Consider the following 17,169-nt stretch of genomic DNA (forward strand, 5'->3'; position numbering starts at 1 on the left):
TGGGTTGCTGTCCCCCCCACCATTCCCCCCAGGCCCTAAATCACACCATAAACGCAGTAAGCGCAGCACCCCCTTGGGTCTGACTTCACTGGTAGCAGCAGGAATGGAGCAGGACTGAGAGCCGAGGGCTTTGTCACTGACCTGCAATTCCCATGATAGCATGCATCCCCAATGGAGAGCCTGGGGTTCTCATAGGCGTCCCTCACAAGCACCAGCCTGTGTGTCTAGTTGCCTTCCACCCTCCCAGGGACTAGGATGGAGTTTAGCTAACAGGACTTTTTCACCTCCCTGGTGCTCTGTTTTCTGCACATGGCCTTCTGCTGGACAGGGTTCTCGTGGGAGCGATCACTGCATCTGTACTAGCTAGAGTTGGTAGGAACCTCAACACTCCAACTGTTTCCTCCACATGTGCGGACAACAGGCTAGGCTTCGGCTGCTCTGCCCAGACTGAATAGGCCCTCTCCTGGTGCTGCTGGGTCGCAGGCCTCTGGGGACAGGAGCAGGTGTGAGACAAGTGTGGGGTGGATCCTATGCTTGCCATGCTCTGTCCTTGATCTGAGGCAGCTCACACACCTGCGTGATCTGAGCCTGGCCCTCATTGGCAGATCTGGAAATGAAAGGGAGAAGTGGGTACCCACTCGCCTCCAGCAGGTCCCCTGTCTGCCTGTTCTAGAACTAGGCCATTGTGGCAGTCAGTATAACAATACAGACCCCTGCCTCCTCCCTACCAGCCCATGGGCCCCTAAGTCATAAGCACATGCCCTTAAGGGACCTGGTCAGTGGACACTAGGCTTGGCATGGCCCGAGGGCTTGCTCCTCCCACATCTGCACTAGGTCAGCCCAGTGGCACTTCCTGCCACTCACCCAGTTAGTCCATGGTGTCCTGCTGCCAGCCAGTCCTATGTGCCTATAGCCCCAGGCTCTGTAGAAACAGCCAGGCAGGGTGGCGCACACCTTTAATCCCAGCAAGCAGGAGGCAGAGGTAGGAGATTCGCCATGCGTTCGAGACTACCCCGAGACTACATAGTGAATTCCAGGTCAGCCTAGGCTAGAGCGAGACCCTACCTCAAAAAATAAAAACAAAAATGAAAAAAAAAAAGAAGCAGGGCCCTCCGAAGGGGACACAGAGGCCATCCCTGTGAGGGAGGGTGTCAGCTTGGCTCTGTAATCTTGGGAGTCATCCGAGACAGTCTTTGTTCCCTTCTCATAGTAGACCAGCTGGTAGCTTCAAAGACCACAGGTCACAGGTCCCCAGAGAAGACTCTACTGGACATTCACCCACATACAACTCATCTACACATTCAGCCCTTACCACACCCATGCACTACATGCATATATATGCATAAACAATACTATGTGTACAAAAGTACCATTGCACCATAGATATGCCCACATATAGGAGTATGCACATAGACACACACACGTATATCATGCATGCCGCACACCCCCAAACCCCATTTACATACTCAGCACATCCCACACCCGTGCACCATGTACACATGCATGTATGCACATATATATACACATATGCATACACACATACTATATGTACATGCCCACCTGTGTACCATATGATGCACACACATACCACATATATGCACATGTGAACACACATACTAAATACACATACACATCTAGGCACTATATGCACATATATGTCATACACATGTAGTCTGAGCTGGACCACACCCCTGTGCACCATTTTCGTACATACACACACACCACACACATATATCCCCCCCCACCACCACTCACAAATACCGAGTGGGTCTGCCCCAGGCCACAGCAGCAGCAGGCGGAGGCTGAGGAGACTGAGCCACTGCCCTTCAAGAGTACTGATGGCCCAGCAGTCAAGCTGGTTGTTACTGTCCTTGTCGCTGGCTCTGTGGGCCATGAGAATCCTGCATTAGTCACTTGGCACCCAGGGCTGGAGAGACTTAATGCACGCATGCTAATATGGTGCAGCCTGCCACCCTGCCGGAGGCCCTGTTGGCATGGTCCCCGGAGCTATTGCACCCACGTGAGCATCAAGGTGTCTGTCTTGGTGAGAGGGGCGGGCAGAGGCACCCTGGCAAGACCCTGGGGAGGAGGGCAGAGCTGGTGAGATCCATTCCTGGAGGCAGAAGTAACTCTTTTGTTTTCTGTTTCTTTCCCTCCCCACTGCCCCTGCCCCATGTTGTAGGCCAGAATCACTTCTTGGCCCAAAGAAAACCCGGGTTCCTGGTTCAGTGAATTCAAGCGTGGGAAACTGGTAAGGTGGCCTTTCATCCTTTACAGTTATCACTTTAAACCCACCATCTCCTATCTTACAGAGTAAAATGGCCCGCTGGCCCAAAGAGCAGCCTTCCACCTGGTATAGTCAGTACAAGCGGGGTTCCCTGGTAAGTGGCCACCTCACACTGCCTGCTTGTGGCTGGGCCTGGCTCTTGGCTCTGCATGGGACTAATCTATGCCAGGACCACGCCTGCCAAACTGCTCCACGTCACTGACAGCAAGGCTCAGATGAGTGTGGTACCGCTTCCCCCTGCCTCCTCTGCCACCTCCCAGACCATAGTTCCTTCCAGCCTGGCTTCCCACTGAGATTTAGGGAACTCACAGCTACATATGGGCACCTTGGTAGAGCCCATGTGCTATCCATGAGTGGTGCAGCCCCACCACCCAGCCACTGAGTTCAGAGACACTCACAGAGCAAGATGGCCCCGCGTAAGTCATGGGCAGACCAAACCGGATGGAGCCTGGACTATCGGATGATGATTTTAACAGTACGCTCAGGCCCCTGTCATGCACATCTGCTGGCCTGCTCAGGGCCCAGGTCCTCTGGCATCTGATGGCCACACCATTCCCCGTTGCATCACAGAAGGCCATGTTAGTCTGTGTGTAACTTGTGGGTGGTGTGTCTCACATAATCCACCTCCAAGGTGAGAGGAGCTTGGTATTTTCTGAAAGCTAGATCCATCCAGGTAAGAACTGTTTCTGTGAGGCCAGTTGTCTCCAAATTAACATGGGACATTTCCCTCTGAACAGTCTGGGCCTTTGCTGAAATCAACAACTCAAAGCTCTATTGACACCCTGCCAGCTCCACTCTGGGGACAGGCTCTGGTTCTCAGATCAAGCCAAGACTTTCCTTCTCACTCACCAATTCAGGTCCTTGCTCAAACAGAAGCCAAGCTTCCATTGCCTCCCAGCCTGGCACCAGCCCCATCCTCTCTGGTGGACTGAGACCCACTGAGGATTCTGAGCTGTGGCCTCCAGCACCAATATCATGCCTCCTTCTCCTCTGCTTTTTCTTAGTCCAGAGGCATACCTGACTGACTTACTGTCAGGGCCCCAGCCCTGTGTAGCTGCTGTAGGCCTGTGCTCTCCTGGACATGGCTCCATGGCCTCCTCTTTTATTGTTATGGGCCAGGCATTGTCTCTTCCTTGTTTCCTCTCCCCTTCCCCTTCCTCCTCCTTCCCTTCCTCCTCCTTTTGCTATCTTCAGAGAAGAGCCACTGGTACGCAGAAGGACCTGAGGGGAGGAATTCCCACTGAGCAGGACGGGTCATGATCATTGAGCCTCCGGGGCCAGGCAGGAAGGGGCCACAGTGGGAAAATTGGCCTGTGGTTCTTGGCTGCCTACACTAAGCCAGCCTTCTCCTCTCTCGTGGCAGCTTCTGCCTGGGGTAGTCTAGGTCCCCCCGGGGGTCCCTGCCTCAGTCACTTTACTCACCTCATCAAGAAGACATACGGTCACAGAACACACATTTCCTGTCATCAGGCTGGACAGGTTCCCTCTACTTTTAGTCCTATGTCAGACAGTTGCCAGGGACGGGAGCCCAGGGACAATCTAAGGCAAATCTATCCTGCCTTTGGGCTCCGCTGCCTTGTTCCCGGCTCCTGGTGAGCGGCGGGAGGCATGGAGCCTCTCCTGGAGAAATCCTGTCTCCTCCCTGACTGCCTGAGACAACAACCTCTCACAGTGGGGCTACTAGCCGTGCCCCTAAGGCAGAGTCACTCCAGCCTAGGAGAGATCTGGGGCTTCGGGGTCCTTCTGTGTCCAGTGCCACCCCTGCGCCTGCTGTGTGTCCTTTCTCAAGTCAGTCACCTTTCCTCCCAGGAGCACCCGACGCCTGGATGGCCGGTTGGTATCGACTTTCCTTCTGCAGGGGTTGACTATGGGGGTCTCTGAAGCTCTTCAAGGGCACGGGGAACCCCAGGATGTCCCAGTGCCCTCGTGGAAGGAAGCAAGGCCCCAGGCCTGGCACCACCTTCCTGGTTCCCACGCCCTAGAAACCTCCTGGAACTATCGCCCCAGGTGCTTTTTCTCTTTACCTGCCCACGCACCCTTCGCAGTGGACCAGCACAGAGCAGTGCTGCTGCCTGAAACTGGGATTGCTGGTGTCAGGTGCGGTCCTCCGCCTTCCTCTGTCCTCAAGACATGACTGGCCCAGCTAGGCCCGCCCAGGACTTGCCTGCAAAGGGGCCTTCAGGTCCAGGCGGGCACCGGTGATGCTTTGTCCCAGGGTTGAGATGCCTCACATCCCTGGTGACACCAAGTGCCTCAGAGAAAGCTTTCAGTTTGCAAAGGAGACACAAGAGAATGAGACTCATCTGTCAGGATGCCCCCTTGCCAGTGGAGCCTGGAGAAGTGAAACAGTCCACTTTGGAATTCCTAGCTAATGACACCTGGGAAGCCACTTCAAAAGTGGTTTTTGTCTTCCCCTGATGTCCTGTTTGCTGTGGAGAATGACGCCTTCCAGGCAGGGTCCCATCACCCTTGCCCAGCACGTGCAGTGGTCTATAGGATGGCCCATTTGCCACCCCAGGAGGATGGCCTTGTACCTCCAGGTTGCCCCAGCTCACCCCAGCCTCCACACATCCCTGGCCCTCCCTCAGACCTGCCTGTCTGTCACCCAGCCGCTGGTGCCATCCCCAGAGGTCCCCTTGCCCCCTCTATCTCTGAACTCTAGCAGACTCCCTGGGTGAGGTCTCACGCACGCTGGTACTCATCTGTCCACGTGAGTCTGTAGCCACCATCCTTCAGTGGTCTTGCCAGAGGGACAGGAACAGCCCAGGCTAAGCTCCTGCACCCATGATATGTGTGGTCCAGATAGGTGGGGCCAGGATTCAGGACCTAGGCTGATGGGGAAAGCTAGTGGGAGGCTGGTGCTGCTGGCAGTATCGAGGCCGCAAGAAAGGCATAGCTGTCCTCTCTGGGAGGAGCAGCCATAGAGAAGATGGCAGCCATAGCATGTCCTGTCCATGGGCAGTTCATACAGATGAGCCCCTCTGAGAGCACCCTGGGCTGATGGGAGCTGGAAGAACACGGAGGCTCCCAGCCCTGATCTCTTCCCCCCACCCCCCACTTCTTCTCTGGGGAAGCCAAGCCTCACCATCTGTTCCCAACACCCTGGCCCAATACTGGGAGTACGGAGAGCTCTGTGTCCCAGAGATGAGGGGTGCTGGCCTTAATGGGACATGTCTGCTTGAGAGTGGGTCCCTGCTGGTTCAGCACACTTATGCCAGCAGACCCTGGTGTGAAGGAGGAGGCAGTTGACTCCCCCTCAGAAGCAGCCTAGTGTCCTGGGTCAAGTGCAAGAGTGCCTGACCCAGGCAGGCTTCCTGGAGGAAGCGGATGGACACTGAGCCTGGAGAGGCAGAGACACCCGGGAAAGGGCAGGATCCGTCCCTGACCAAAACGTTCCGTGTTCCCCTTTGCTCTCAAGAGCTCCCAGGAGAGCCCTGGGCTGGCCTGGGGGGCTGGGAAGTGAGTTTCTAGGTAGTGTCCTTGGAGAAGATGGGCAAGTATGAAGCCAAGTCTCGCAGCTTTGGAGCTATGGGGCTCTGTTAGCCTTGCTGTGTGTCTCTACTGAGCGCTCTTACTGTCCCCACCTACAGCTCTCCTATGTGGATGCCGAGGGCAACCCCGTGGGCGTGGTACAGATGACCTTCCTGCGGCTGCTGAGTGCCTCTGCCCACCAGAACATCACCTACAACTGCTACCAGTCAGTGGCCTGGCAGGATGCCGCCACAGGCAGCTACGACAAAGCCATCCGCTTCCTAGGCTCGAACGATGAGGAGATGTCCTATGACAACAACCCTTACATCCGTGCCCTGGTGGACGGCTGTGCTGTGAGTGTCCCCTGTGCCCATGACATCCCTGTACATGCCTCCCTCAGGCGCCTGCTTCATTGAGCACAAATCTTATAGGGCTCTATGTATGCTAGGGGTACAGCCAGGGCCAGGCATGTACACCCCCAAGCCTGGGCTGATGTCGGAACACAACGGACTCCAGGAGGTTTGGGTCAGAGTGTGGAAACCATTTGCTCTCAGGCAGCTCATTCCTGGGTGTGACCAGAAGAACCAGGAGTGGGTTTCTGAGAGCGGGGCTCACTGTGCAAGCTGGGAAGCACTCTGCCAATCCCAGATGGACAGAGTGACCCGGAGCAGGCACGGTCTCCAGAGCAGCAGTGTTCCTGAGCACAGCCCATGCCGGCAGATACCAAAGGGTCAAGGGGCTGGCCTACTGCTGAGCCAGGCAAAACTAGAGGTAGCTAGCATTCATACCTGGCTGGCTCTGTGACCCCATATTGGCACCTCCCAAGGCACCTTTGTTATACAGAGCAAGCTGGGCCACACAGCTGAGGGTTGGGAGCACTGTGTCATGATGTCATGTCCTGGTGCATCTTAGATATGGCTGGGAACCCGGGGCATAATCTAATCCTGTTGAAAGGTTCAGGCCTTTCAGAGGCTGGAGGTAGGGCCATCAGGAAGCCCAGCAGTACATATATTACTACACTGTCTCAGGCTGGCCTTGAACCCACAGTGATCCTCCTACCGCTGCCTCCTGAGTGCTGGGATTAAAGGTGTACGCCACCATGCCCGGCTCAGCAGTGTATGTATTACTGTCATTGCACAATATCAGACCCCATCTTTCTTTTGTAAAATATTTCTATTTATTTATTTATTGGAGAGAAAGAGAGAGAAACAGATAGAGAATGGACACCCCAGAGCCTCCAGCCACTGCAAATGAACTCCAGATGCATACACCACCTTGTGCATCTGGCTTACGTGGGTCCTGGGGAATCGAACCAGGGTCCTTAGGCTTTACAGGCAAGTGCCTTAATCACAAAGCCATCTCTCCAGCCCCAAGACCCCATTCTTTTCCACCACTTGTTCTTGGGAGAGTCTGCCTCAGAGCCCACACGTGGTTCCCTTAGGTCTTTGGTCAATGTTGGCTCCATCTCCTTCCCCTTGCCATGTGTCCAACCTGCAGGGTCACCCTGCAGTGTCTCCTGCTAGGGAGCCAGTGCCCACACACAGGGCCCCTTGCTGCTCAGCTTGAGGCTGAGGCAGACCCACCTAGCCCCGGCCTTAGTACCACACAGAGCCTCTCCTGGGGACTTCAGGGTGAAGCCCACCATTGGCGGTCCCTTGCCGGGGGCCTCTGTACAACTGTTCCACAGAGAGTCTCCTGGCTCAGGAGGCCACCCAGAGTTCATGGTATGCCTGCCTCCTGCCTCACCCTGTCCCCTTCCAGGGGCGTCCCGAGCTGCGGCAGGTCCTGAGCGTGTCTGATGCAGAGACAAGGTGTAGGACTGGGGTGCGCTGGGCTGAAGAGAGGGCCTCCCTCCCGCTTGCACATCTGAAAACATCGCATCTCTGAGAAGGCAGAGAGTTGATAGTCAGAATAGAATAATCTGCTGATGGAAAGATTTGCCTCTGTGGGATGATTAGGGAATTCAGGTGGAGGGAACAAGCTGCAGGAGTGTGGAGGCTGGACACAGCGGAGGCCCAGGGGAACAGCACGCAGCCCCATGGGTCTGGATCTGTGAGGGCTCTCTCTGTTTCAGAGCTCCAGAAGTTCAGCCACATTTTTTTGAAAGGTCGTGGCCCTCTCATTCAGTTAGTGGGCTGCTGTAGGAGCCTTCTGTCCCCCACATGCAAGCCCGAGGTGCCAAGGCCTGCCCAGCCCTGGGAGGCTGGCTTGATTCATTTTATAATCACAGCTTCCGAAATTGGAGTTCCGACTCTGTCATCGTATGCCTGGGTACCTGCGTAGCCTGATTGACGGGGTTGCTGAGCTGGCTGAGCCTGTGGGAAGGGCACAAATCACCCACAGGAGGGCCAGGAGCCATTCCACATCCATTCCATTGTTTGTGCAGCTTTGCGAGCCCCTGGGGGGCCGTTGCTAGCCTGCAATGGTTATTTATGCCTCATCTTTAAATATGCCCCTCTCTAAGCACTCTGATAATTGGTGCGGTGGGGCCCCACAAATCCGGGGGAAAAATCACCTGCCAGCTCCACACGCAGCAGCCCCTGGGGAGAGAAAGGGCCTCCTGGGATAGCTTTGCTCTGAGCGCCTGCTGGTTCACCCTCCCCAAGGCAGAAGGGCAGGTCTGGCACAGCGCTGTGGCCTCATGACTCACTGGTTTGCTAAGGTACAGACCATCATCACTGAGCTCGCATGGTGACTGCAACCGCCTTCCAGAGCCCAGAGCATACGTACCAGGGCAATGTCCTCACCGGATTCCCTGGACTGAAAAGCAGAGCCCCAAGGAAATGGCTTAAACAGCAGCGGGACCAGCTCTGTCTCCACGGCCTGGCCTGGCCAGGAGGTTGAGATCGTCTACTCCTGGGCTAGCTGCAGGGTACAGGAGCTCACCCACTGTATCCAGTCAGTCCTTCTCAGTGACTCCCAGCATGACCCTGTTCCCTGGAGTTGGAGAGGTGTGGCCATCCACTTGGGCAGTCCTGAGGGCCAAGATGCTTATTCAGGTTCTGCCTGGCCAGAGGTATCCTAAAAACTCGCTCACATTCATGAGTACCAATATCTTTACTGAGAGTTCCTTCAGAACTGTGTTTTACCAAACGACAGCCCAGCCAGCAGATGACAAGTGTCAAGATTATCTTAGACCCTTTTTGCAGTCAGGTTTGCATTGCTGGTAGAAATCACCCAACCAAGAGCAGCTTGTGGGAAAAGAGGTTTATTTTGGCTTACAGGCTCGAGGGGAAGCTTCACAATGGCATGAGCAGAGTGTGGCCATCACGCCCTGGCCAAGTTAACAGGTGGACAATAGCAACAGGAGAGTGTGCCAAATGCTGGCAAGGGGACACTGGCAATAGGACTGATAAGCCCACTCCCAACAATACACTGCCTCCAGGGGGTGTTAATCCCCAAATCTCCATCAGCTGGGAACCTAGCATTCAGAACACCTAAGCTTATGGGGGGACTCCTGAATCAAACCACAACATTCTGCCCCGACCCCTGTAAACTGGTAACTATATGTGATGTAAAATGCAGTGCATTCATCCAACTTTAAAAGTCCCCATAGTTTTTTTTTTTTATCAATTCCAATTATGTTCAAACATCCCCATAATCCAAGGTCTTTTAACTGAGCCATAATACAAAAAAAAAATACCCCCCAAATCCATAATGGCACAGAATAAACATGCTGATAGCACTGAGCATAGCAAAGAAATATTCAGCCAATACAAGATTAAAACAACCAGGGCAAACATCAAACTCTGTAGCTCTAAGTCCAACAACTCTAGCCAGTGACAAATCTCCAAGTCCGATAATCCTAACCAGCAACAAGTCTCTGGAGTTTTAATTCCACCCCTCCAGCTAGGCTACTCACAGTCCTGAAAAACTTCATCCAGGGTCGGCAGCTCTCCTTAGCAGCCATGTCTTGGTCCTGGCATCTCTACTGGGTCTCCACTGCAACCCAGAGTCCATCCTCACAGCTCCATTGGGTCTCCATGCAGGCATTCAGCAAGCACTGCTTCACACTGCTCAAGGCCGTTTCCAAAACATGAGACCATGTTGCAAACTCAATGACCCTCTCTTTCCTGCATTTCTATACTCCATAATACCAGATAGAGTGCCAATTTGTTAATCCAGGGGGGAATAAGCAGACTTTGAAGAATAGGACACTCCTTCAACATTCAGTCCCCTTCAAAAGACTGCATTCTTCCTCTTGTCACAATGCAGGTCAGCTGGCCCAATCTCAATGGTTGTAATCTCTCATACAATTGCAGCTGAACAGGCAGCAGTTTCAGCCTAAAGATGTCTTTCTGTGCCATATCCCTCTGCTCACACCAGTCCGTTTCTACGCAAAGCAACCTTGCACAACTTCTCAGGACACGGATATACCAGCAAGCTTCCCATACAAACTACTAGCCCAGTCTAGGCAAAGCTCTTTCTCACCCTCATAAGCCAAACCTCACAGTACATAGTTCTTACTGCATTCAGGTCTTTCAACTCTGACCAGAATAGTCCATCAAGCTGTACTTACAGCACGGCAAGGCGTCTCTTAGGCCAAGGTTTCAAACCCTTCCACATTCCTCTTGAAAATCAGCTCCAAAAGGCCAGAGCCACACAGTAAGGTGTCTAGCAGTAATCCCACTCCTCAGTATTACTTTACAGTCACGTTCACATTGCTGGCAGAAATCACCCCACCAAGAGCAGTTTTTGTGGGGAAAAGGGGATTTATTTTGGCTTACAGACTTGAGGGGAAGCTCCATGATGGCAAGGGGAAACGATGGCATGAGCAGAGGATGGACATCACCCCTTGGCCCACATAAGGTGGACAATAGCAACAAGAGAGTGTACCAAACACTTGGCAAGGGGACACTGGCTATAACACCCATAAGTCCACCCGCAACAATACACTGCCTCCAGGAGATGTTAATTCTCAAATCTCCATCAGCTGGGAACCTAGCATTCAGAACACATAAGTTTATGGGGGACACCTGAATCAAACCACCACAACCCTTAGTTAAGAAAATGCGGGATTCTAGCTGGGGAGATGGCTTAGCAGTTGAGAGCACTTGTTGCTTAAGCCTGAAGGCCTCTTGGGCCAGAGACTACCAAATCAATTCTCCAGAGCCCACAGTAGAAGCTGGGCATGGCCACATATATCTGCAACCCCAGTCCACAGGGAAGAGAATGGAAACCCGAGAATCACTGGAGCATATTGATGGACAGCAGCTCCAGGTTAAGGGGGAGACCCTGTCGCAGGGAAGAAGTATGTGGATGAGAGTTAAGAGAACACCCAAAATTCTCCTCTGGCCTCCTCATGCATGCACATGGGACGTGAGCATCTGCACAGACATGTGCATAGACTACACATCACCCACATCATGCATACCACACACATACTGTATACAAGAAAAAAGGAAGGGAAGGAAAGAGAAAGAAAATACAGATTCCAGATCCAGGATCAGAGTCAGGATGGACCCAAATGTGCAAAACTCACACACACTGCGGAGCACCTTTGCGGTTCTCCTCCCAACACCACACAGTAAGGACGTGTCCTGTCAGTGGAAGGAAAGCCCGCTTGAGCCATCAGCATGCCCTCCGTGGGCCAGCTGAGGACTCTCTGAGTCCCAGAGAGTGCATCGCTTGTCTGTTCCTTATAACAAATTTGCCCTCAAAACCTAGCAGCTTAGAGCTGGAACCATAGCTTAATGGTTGAGGCGTGCTTGCTTGTAAAGCCTAACAACCCGGGTTCAATTCCCCAGGACCCACGTAAGCCAGCTGCACAAAGTGCTGCACACATCTGGAGCTCATTTGCAGTGGCTAGAGGCCCCAGTGCACCCACTCTGTCTTCCTCTGTGTGTCTGTCACTCTGCTTGTAAATATATAATTTTTTTTAAATTCTAGCAGCTTAAAAAAATGTGCCATCACACAGCTTCTAAGGTCAGAAGCGTGGGTGTGACTTAGCTGGGCAGTTATGACTCAGGGTCAATTGTATCTCTGTGTGTGGGGGGTCATCATTACAAATGATCATTACATGGGTGGTTTAAAATTCAGGCATTTTTTGCTCACAGTTCTACAGGCTGGAAGTCCAAAGTCAGCCAACGGGACTGGGTTCCACAGAGGACCCTCTTCTAGAGTGTACAGCTTCTTACAGAGTTCCTTGCATAGCAGAGAAAGGGCGAGGGATCCTTCTGCGACCTCCGTTTATTTATTTATGTGGAGGCCAGAGGCCAATGTCCAGTGTCTTCTTCAATCACTCTCTACTTTGACATTAGGTTGCTCATTGAATCCAGTGTTCACCAATTTGCCTAGAATAGCTAGCCAGCAATCTCAGGTGTCCTCCTGTCTCTGGTCTCCCAAGTCCTGGGGTTACAGGCACATACCAGCCACCACGCCTGGCATTTTCACAAGGTGCTGGGGAACTGAACCCAGGTCCTTACGCTTACAAGGCAAGGACTTTACACTGATCCCTCTCCTCAGCCCTTCTCTGGGGTCACGTTATGAGGATGCTAAGATGACTTGTGAAGGCTCCACCCTCTTGGCCTAATTTCCTCCTTGAGGTTGTATCTCCCTCCACCATCTTGAGGGATGGGGTTCCAACATGTGTATTTGCCCTGAGGTAATAATCATTGACCACAGGAGAGTCAAAACTGATGTTGGGGCCTGTTGCAGTCAGGTTTGCATTGCTGGCAGAAAACACTGGACCAAGAGTAGCTTGTGGGGGAAAAGGAGGTTTATTTTGGCTTACAGACTCAAGGGGAAGCTCCATGATGGCAGGGAAAGTGATGGCATGAGCAGAGGGTGGACATCACCTCCTCACCAACATCAGATGGCCAACAGCAACAGGAGAGTGTGCCAAACACTGGCAAGGGGGAACTGGCTATAACACCCATAAGCCCGCCTCCAACACTACATAGCCTCCAGGAGATGTTAATTCCCAAATTTCTATCTGCTGGGAACCTTGCATTCAGAACTCCTAAGTTTATGGGGGACACCTGAATCAAACCCCCCTCAGAGCCTCTGGCCTCAGGGTTATGCAGGACCCTCCTGGGATGCTTGCTGGTACATTGCTCCTCTGAAGGGATTGTTGCCAACTACCCTGCTTTCCCTTGAGAGAACTTCTGTTAGGGATTGAACATGGGAGACAGACCCTTCCCAGGCCAACAGTGACCCGGTGAATCCAGTCTCTGTCCAAGATGGTAAAAGTCCCTGCTCAGGACAGATGTCCCATGGATGTCCTAGGGTTTTGAGGGACAAATGTTAGGGACCATTAGAGGAAGAAGACAGACCAGTGAGGCCAGTTGGGCCTCTATGATGAGCGTCCCAGATGCTTCGAGTTGAACTTTCTTGGCTTGGGGGACTTGGAGCCACTGCTATGTCTTTTCTCTACATTCTGGCCCTCATGGCCTGAGACATCTCTGCCCCTGGCCACCCTACAACTGTGCCATGATGGTTCCTTTGTGCCTCAGTTTACTCAGGACTCCTCTGGGGGAGGTAGTGTGGGGGCTCCCTTCCCTGCCCACATTTTTGAATGTGAAACCTTTCTCTTCCCAGTGGCCTAGTCGCTTGAGTCCCAAGTGCGAGGCTAGTCTCTCGGGCATTTGTCCCAGGGGACATCTCCGCACTGAAAGGGCTCCAAATCCTGTCTGGTTCAATGCCCTGCCATTGCCATCTTGTGACTGCCTATTTTGGAGCACAGGAGCCCCTCGTGTCAATTTTCAGCACACTGGGGAAGTTCTGCAAGCAGGTCTGGCTGGAGCCGGGGACAGCCTCGGGTGGCGTGATAGGTGGGATCATGGAAGGGTCTACGGGGGTGCTGGGAGCTCCACCCGCCTCGCTGGCACGTGAAGTCTTGGGAGACACCCATCACCTCTCTGATGCTATGCTACTGCACCCCCGGACAGGGCAAAGGAATCGTAGGTGTAGTCCAAGGGAGTTACAGCCTGCTGTGGTCCACCATGTTTCCTCCAACTTGCCAAGTACATTGGGGGGGATTCTGCTGCCTTCGTGGCTCATCATGAATGGGTGGTCACTGCAATGGAGGGGGAACTGGGGCCACGTGAGGCAGGTAATTGGTTAACTCCAAGAGGCCCCTGGGCTCTAACTCGCTCCACCTGTTTCCTGCTTCCTAGACCAAGAAAGGCTACCAGAAGACGGTGCTGGAGATCGACACCCCCAAAGTGGAACAAGTGCCCATTGTTGACATCATGTTTAACGACTTTGGAGAGGCCTCACAAAAATTTGGATTTGAAGTGGGGCCGGCTTGCTTCATGGGCTAGGAACCGCCGAACCTTGGTCTCCTGAGCAACCTCGTGACCTCAGCACCCCTCCCCCCTGCGGGTGTCCTGTGCTCACTCATCTGGACAGTGAAGGTTTCCCGCCCCCGCCCGCCCGCCCGACTCGTCTGTGCCTCCCCGTGGTGCTGGACCCTACGCCCAGAGAAAACACAGAGAAAGAGCCGCGTCCCCGCGGAGCCGAATCACATGACCTAGCCACACCACAGCCTCTTGCCACCCGTGCCACACGCCCCAGCCTCCAGCTCGCCCAGTGGGTTCGTCCACGGCGTTCATGGACTGGTTGCCTGGGGTGGGGGTAGGGCAATCTTTGGATATCACTTTAAAAAAAAAAAATCACCTCGAAGATGTGTATTTCCCCTGACCTTCAAGAGATGCTCTGAGGCTGCCTGGTAAAGGTCGCCAAAGCCTCCGTTTTTAACACCCCTCCACACGATCCACTCAGAGGCCAAATGTCATTCTGCGTGTGCCTTTCCGATGGATTAAAGGTGCTTATGTTTTTGTGAGAGTTGTAAGTAAATATTTGTATTGTATTGTTATAAATGTTAAGCGTGCCTGACTTTTCAATCATTCGTGGAAACCCAGCCTCAGGCCCACCAGAAGTGTGGGTAGCTGGGGTGAGGCACATACTCCGGGTTACACTCCAGCTCTCCTTAGAGAGAGGAATGTCTCCTCACCCCATCCCGTCAAGAACGTGCAATAAATTGGAAATTTGCCCAGGTTAGCAGAAACCATGCTGCTGCTAGAAATGCAGGTGCCCGGGCCCCTTTCCAGACCTTTCTTTCTTCCTTTCTTTCTTCCTTCCTTCCTTTCTTTCTTTCTCTCTTTCTTTCTTTCTTTCTTTCTTTCTTTCTTTCTTTCTTTCTTCCTGTTCAATTAGCTCTGGGTTTTTTTTTTTTTTTTTTTAGGGACGGGGGGAAAAATTTGATACTCTGCCTTTTCTACATGCACTCAGATTAAAAGGCAGGCTTAAATTAATGTTGATTGCTTCCTTGTTCCACGTTCCTTCCTTCAGAGCCTGATGGGAGAGTGCCCAGGGCAGGGAAACCACATTTCTATAGATGATAAATAACTATGAACATTGGTGCTGATTTTATACACTTCTCTCTTGTGGTGCTACGTGTTCTAAGGTTCCTAGATGCAACACTGGGGGTGCCCCATCTTCTTTTATCCTGGCGGGGAGTCCCTCCAGAGGCCCGTCCCCAGCCCTGAGCTGTGCTTTCTTCATTTGAAAACACTTAAGCAAAACAGACTCTTCCAGCACCCATAACGTCTATCAGCAGCAGACTGTGTTCAGTTGCCGACTGTCTGTGGTGCTAATTTCCGTGTGTGTTCAAAGGACCGAATGAATGGAAGCTCTTTCCCTGATGCCCAGGCTGTCTCACGCACGTAGCTGGGCAGACCGAGAAGTGTGCAATGAACTCTGAGTCTCAGGGCTGCCTTGGCACTTCTTGCCCATGAAAGCAGATTGGATTTCCAGCTATGGGTTTCCTGGGTACAGGTGGGAGTGGGTAGCTGTAAAGCTGCGGCTGGCATGGTCCTCTTTCCATGCCCGTCCTCTGCCCACGATGTCTAGGTTGAGAGGCTCCCTTCTGGGGCCGGAGGATCTGGGACCAAACAGGAAGAGCTGTCCCTTACTGTGAAAGTTGCTCTCTTGTCACACCCTTGCCTCCGCCGCTGGGAAGGCGTGGGGTCTCTGGGAGTGAGCGGTCGCCCTGGGTGCTGGGTTCCTCCTGCCTCTGCCCCTTTCAGGGGAAGAAACCACAGCGGAGCACCCAGGAGTGACAACACAGCACACCACCACGCACGGTCCCAGCGTTTCCTGGAAAACAAGTCTTCCTCTTGCCAAAGAAAAGTCTGGCCTGGAGATTCTCCCAAAGCCGGGATGCCACCGTGTGCTGGAGACAGCCATGCACACCCCTTGGCATCACAAAAGCCATATTGGAGGATCGCCATGTGACGCCCTGTGGATTTCTGTCTAGGTCATGTGATTCCGTTTCCACTTCTCACCCCCATCCGATTTGTCCTTTTATTCTGTCATCTTCTGTGGTTCCCCTCAAAGTTGTAATTTGTACGGAAGTCCAAAATGTCTCCTGTTCTCCCAGACCATTTTAGCTACAATATATTGCAATAAAATTCTTATATTTGCAGACACTCTTCTGGTGTAATTTTATTTTTTCTTCCCACATATATAATTATACTTGGACAAATGTCAGTTAAAGTACAAAAAAAAAGAGCAAACAGAAAACCCATAAATTAAAAACTAGAACAATTTGAAAATGCCATAAATAAAAAATAAAATAATAAAACTATAGGACATTGGACCCTTTAAAGTTTGGTGCCAGGGATAGAGAGATGACTTAGCAGTTAAGGCACTTGCCTGCAAAGCCAGAGGACCCAGGTTCAATTCTCCAGGACCCACATAAACCAGACGCACAAGGTGGTGCATGTGTCTGGAGCTTGTTTGCAGTGGCTGGAGGCCCTGGCGTGCCCATTCTTTATCTGCCCCACCTCCGCACTCTCTCAAATAAATAAATAAAAAGAAAACAATTCAATGTCAAATGTTGCAATGCACATTTCCAACAATTTTAATGGAAGTGTTTGGTTTTAACTGTCTTCCCCTGGTGGAAGTGGGGGCCAGGAAGGTGTTCTAAAAGATTTAAACCTGTATAACAACAACAAAAAATGATTGTAAGTTTCTCAATAGATGGAGTTTGCTATTTCCACCTGGACTGGCTATCTTCTTCAGCGTGGCCAGGTCTTTCCGCCACCTGATGTTAATGTTTAAAGCACAGCGTGGGACATGAGGAACTATGAACATGACACGGTGGTCTGTCTCGAAGTGGGAAAGGGTGGCTACCTGGCTGCCTTTACTCAGAAAGGGGCCTTAGAATGTGGTTGGTGCAGGTTTCAGCAGCATTACTTTTTTTTGTTGTTGTTGTTTATTTTTATTTATTTGTTTGAGAGTAACAGACAGAGAAAGAGGGAGAGAAAGAGAGAAAGAAAGAGAATGGGTGCACCAGGGCCTCCAGCCACTGAAAACAAACTCCAGATGGGTGTGCCACCTTGTGCATCTGGCTTATATGGGTCCTTAGGCTTCACAGGCAAGCGCTTAACCACAAAGCATCACTC

General features: G+C 52.4%; 1 protein-coding gene across 2 annotated transcripts in view; it reads left to right on the forward strand.

The window, feature by feature from the left end:
* Col5a1 (collagen type V alpha 1 chain) overlaps positions 1–16,191 on the forward strand; it is a 175,754-nt gene extending 159,563 nt beyond the window's left edge. The window contains exons 64-66 of one of the 2 annotated variants that reach the window (XM_045149160.1): positions 2,183–2,251; positions 5,878–6,111; positions 13,876–16,191. In XM_045149160.1, the coding sequence (XP_045005095.1) occupies positions 2,183–2,251; positions 5,878–6,111; positions 13,876–14,022 (450 nt within the window). In that variant the 3' untranslated portion in view covers positions 14,023–16,191. Of the gene's footprint in view, positions 1–2,182; positions 2,252–2,312; positions 2,382–5,877; positions 6,112–13,875 lie in introns of both variants that reach the window. The other variant, XM_045149162.1, reaches the window with a different exon arrangement.
* The last annotated feature ends 978 nt before the right edge of the window (positions 16,192–17,169 follow it).

This window comes from Jaculus jaculus, chromosome 1 (assembly GCF_020740685.1).
Source record: "Jaculus jaculus isolate mJacJac1 chromosome 1, mJacJac1.mat.Y.cur, whole genome shotgun sequence".
NCBI classification, from domain to species: Eukaryota; Metazoa; Chordata; class Mammalia; order Rodentia; family Dipodidae; genus Jaculus; species Jaculus jaculus.